Below are 4,787 nucleotides of genomic sequence, written 5' to 3'. Positions count from 1 at the left end.
CATCCCTGATGTACTGGACACGGACAGCTCCGGGAAGAGCATTGAGATCTCCATCTCCAATGGACCTTACAACAACAGTGCAGAGGACAGCGTATCAATCTCCATCCCTGATGAAGTGGACATGGACAGCTCCAAGGAGACCATCGCGATCTACATCCACAAGGACCTTATAGCAACAGTGCAGAGGACAGCGTCTCAATCTCCATCTCTGATGGACTGGACATGGACAGCTTCAAGGACAGCATCGCGATCTGCATCCCCAAAGGACCATACACCTGCAGTGCAGAGGACAGCATTTCAATCTCCTTCCCTGATGGACTGGACACAGACAGCTCCGAGGACAGCATCGCGAATTCCATCTCTCATCGACTGTAGAGCGAGAGTACAGAGGAGAGCGTCTCAATCTCCATCCCTGAAGGACTGGACACGGACAGCTCCTAGCACAGCATCGCGATTTCCATCTCTCATGGACTGTACAGTGAGAGGACAGAGGACAGTGTCTCAATCTCCATCCCTGATGAACTGGACACGGACAGCTCCAAGGACAGCATTGCGTTCTCCATGCCCTAAGAACCTTACAGGGATAGTGCAGAGGATAGCGTCTCAATGTCCATCCCTGAAGGAGTGTACACGGACAGCTCTGAGGACAGCATCGCGATCTCCATCACCAAAGGACCTTACAACGACAGTGCAGAGGACAGAATCTCAATCTCCATTCCTCATGGACCAGACATGGACAGCTCCGAGGACAGCATCGCGATTTCCATCTCTCATGGACCATACAGCGAGAGTACAGAGGACAGCATCTCAATCTCCATCCCTGATGGACTGGACATGGACAGCTCCGAGGAGAGCATCGCGGTCTCCATCCCCAAAGGACCTTTCAGGGATAGTGCAGAGGATAGCGTCTCAATCTCCATCCCTGATGGACTGGACACGGACAGCTCTGAGGAGAGTATCGCGATTTCCACCTCTGATGGACTGTACAGTGACAGTACAGAGGACAGCATCTCAATCTTCATCCCTGATGGACTAGACATGGACAGCTCCGAGGACAGCGTCGCGATTTCCATCTCTCATGGACCGTACAGCGAGAGTACAGAGGACAGCGTCTCAATCTCCATCCCTGATGGACTGAACACAGACAGCTCTGAGGACAGCATCGCGGTCTCCATCCCCAAAGGACCTTACAGGGGTAGTGCAGAGGATAGCGTCTCAATCTCCATCCCTGATGGACTAGACACAGACAGCTCCGAGGACAGCATCGCGATCGCCATCTCCGATGGACTATACAGCGACAGTGCAGAGGACAGCTTCTCAATCACCATCCCTGATGGACTGGACACGGACATCTCCGAGGACAGCATTGCGTTCTCCATCTCCCAAGGACCTTACAGGGATGGTGCAGAGGATAGTGTCTCAACATCCATCCCTATAGGAGTGTACATGAACAGCTCCGAGGAAAGCATCGCGATTTCCATCCCCAAAGGACCTTACATCGACAGTGCAGAGGACAGCGTCTCAATCTCCATTCCTCATGGACCAGACATGGACAGCTCCGAGGACAGCATCGCGATTTCCATCTCTCATGGAACGTACATCGAGAGTACATAGGACAGCTTCTCAATCTCCATCCCTGATGGACTGGACACGGACAGCTCCGAAGACAGCATCGCCATCTCCATCCCCGATGGACCGTACAGCGACACTGCAGAGGACAGCGTCTCACTCTTCATCCATGATGGATGGGACATGGACCACTCCGAGGACAGCATCATGATCTCCATCCCCAAAGGACGTTACAGCAACAGTGCAGAGGACAGCATCTCAACCCCCATCCCTGATGGACCAGAGAAGGACAGCTCTGAGAACAGCATGAAGATCTCCATCTCAGATGGACTGTACAGCAACAGTGCAGAGGGCTGCGTCTCAATCTCCATCCCTGATGGACTGGACAGAGACAGCTCTGAGGACAGCATCGCGATCTCCATCTCCGAGGGACAGTACAGCGACGGTGCAGACGACAGCGTCTCAATCTCCATCCCTCATGGACTGGACACTGACAGCTCCAAGGACATCATCGTGATTGCCATCTCTGCTGGACCGTACAGCGAGAGTGCAGAGGACAGCATCTCAATTTCCATCCCTTCTGGACTGGACACGGACAGCTCCATGGACAGTAAGGTGATCTCCATCTGAAAAGGACCTTACAGCGACAGTGCAGAGGACAGCATGTCAATCTCCATTCCTCATGGCGTGGACACGGACAGTTGGGAAGAAAGCAATGCGATCTCTATATCCAATGGACCGTACAGCGACAGTGCAGATGACAGCGTATCAATCTCCATCCTTGATGGACGCTACACAGAAAGCTCCGAGGACAGCATCGTGATCTCCATCCCGAAAGGAACTTACGCAGACAGTGCAGAGCACAGCATCTCAATCTCCATCCCTGATGGACTGGACACCGACAGCTCTGAGGACAGCATCGCAATCTACATCCCCAAAGGACGTTACAGCGACAATGCAGAGGATAGCATCTCAATCTGCATTCCTGATGGACTGGACACGGAAAGTTCTGAGGACTGCATTGCGATCTCCATCCCTGATGGACCTTACACCAACAGTACTGAGGAGAGCGTCTCAATCTCAATCCCTGATGGACTGGAAAAGGACAGCTCCGAGGACAGCATCGAGATCGCCGTCTCCGATGGACCATACAGTGACAGCGCACGGGACAGTGTCTCACTCTCCATCCCTGCTGGACTGCACACAGACAGCTCGGAGAAGAGCTTCGAGATCTCCATATCCGATGGACCGTACAGCACCAGTGCAGAGGATAGTGTCTCAATCTCAATCCCTGATGGACTGGAAAAGGACAGCTCGAAGGACAGCATCACGATCTACATCCACAAGGACCTTACAGCGACAGTGCAGAGGACAGCGTCTCAATCTCCATCCCTCATGGAGTGGACATGGACACCTCCAAGGAGAGCATTGCGATTTCCATCTCTCATGGACCGTACAGCGAGAGTGCAGAGGACAGCGTGTCAATCTCCATCCCTGATGGACTGGACATGGACAGCTCCAAGGACAGCATCGCTATCTCCATCCCCGGTGGACCGTACACCAACACTTCAGAGGACAGCGTCTCACTCTTCATCCATGATGGACGGGAGATGGACAGCTCCTAGGACAGCATCGCGATCTCAATCCCCAAAGGACGTTTCAGCGACACTGCAGAGGACAGCGTCTCAATCACCATCCCTGATGGACCGGACAAGGAGAGCTCTGAGAACAGCATCAAGATCTCCATCTCAGATGAACCAAGCAGCAACAGTGCAGAGGACAGCATCTCAATCTCCATCCCTCATGGACTGGACACTGACAGCTCTGAGGACGTCATCGCGATTTCCATCTCTGATGGACCGTTCAGCAAGAGTGCAGAGGACAGCGTCTCAATTCCCATCCCTGCTGGACTGGACACGGACAGCTCTGTGGACAGCATCACGATCTCCATCCAAAAGGACCTTACAGCGACAGTGCAGACGTCAGTGCCTTAATCTCCATTACTCATGGACTGGACACGGACAGCTCCGAGGACAGTGTTGCGATTTCCATCTCTAATGGGCCGTACAGCGAGAGGACTAGGACAGCGTCTCAATCTCCATCCCTGATGAACTGGACACGGACAGCTCCGAGGACAGCATCGCTTTCTCCATCCCCAAAGGACCTTCCAGAGATAGTGCAGAGGATAGCGTCTCAATCTCCATCCCTGATGACCTGCACACGGACAGCTCCGAGGACAGCATCGTGATCTCCATCCCCAAAGGACCTTACCATGAAAGTTCAGAGGAGAGCATCTCAATCTCCATCCCTGATGGAGTAGACACGGACAGCTCCGAGCACAGCGTCGCGATTTCCATCTCTCATGGACCGTACAGCGAGAGTACAGAGGATAGCGTCTCAATCTCCATCCCTGATGGACTGGACACGGACAGCTGCGAGTACATCATCGCGGTCTCCATCCCCAAAGGACCTTACAGGGATAGTGCAGAGGACAGCGTCTCGATCTCCAACCCGGATGGACTGGACATGGACAGCTTCGAGGAGAGCATTGCAGTCTGCATCCCGAAAGGACCATGCAGCTACAGGGCAGAGGACAGCGTCTCAATCTCGAACACTGATGGACTAGACATGGACAGCTCTGAGGACAGCATCGCAATTTCCATCTCGGATGGACCGTACAGCGACAATGCAGAGGACAGCATCTCAATATCCATCCCTGATGGACTGGACATGGATAGCTCCGAGTACAGCATTGATATCTCCATCTCCATTGGACCATACAGTGACAGTGCAGAGGACAGCGTATCAATCTCCATCCCTGATTGACTGGACACGGACAGCTCCAAGGAGAGCATCGTGATGTACATCCACAAGGATCTTACAGCGACAGTGCAGAGGACAGTGTCTCGATCTCCAACCCTGATGGACTGGATATGGACCCCTTCGAGGACACCATCGCGATCTGCATCCCCAAAGGACCATACAACTGCAGTGCAGAAGACAGCGTCTCAATCTCCATCCCTGATGGACTGGACACGGACAGCTGAGAGTATAGTATCGTGATTTCTAGCTCTAATGGACCGTACAGCGAGAGTACAGAGGACAGCATCTCAATCTTCATCCCTGATCGACTGGACACGGACAGCTCTGAGGACAGCATCCCAATTTCCATCTCTCATGGACCGTACAGCGAGAGTACAAACGACAGCGTCTCAATC

General features: G+C 53.1%; 1 protein-coding gene across 1 annotated transcript; it reads left to right on the top strand.

The window, feature by feature from the left end:
* The first annotated feature begins 606 nt into the window (after positions 1–606).
* On the top strand, positions 607–1,614 carry LOC102009405 (suppressor protein SRP40-like). The gene has a single exon (XM_005386839.1). It carries the CDS (start codon positions 607–609, stop codon positions 1,612–1,614), a length of 1,008 nt encoding a protein of 335 aa, XP_005386896.1.
* Positions 1,615–4,787: the final 3,173 nt, after the last annotated feature.

This window comes from Chinchilla lanigera, unplaced genomic scaffold (assembly GCF_000276665.1).
Source record: "Chinchilla lanigera isolate Chin_1 unplaced genomic scaffold, ChiLan1.0 scaffold00027, whole genome shotgun sequence".
Classification (NCBI taxonomy): domain Eukaryota; kingdom Metazoa; phylum Chordata; class Mammalia; order Rodentia; family Chinchillidae; genus Chinchilla; species Chinchilla lanigera.
The sequence above is the reverse complement of the archived record's forward strand: the minus strand, read 5'-3'. Positions and strand labels throughout refer to the sequence as shown.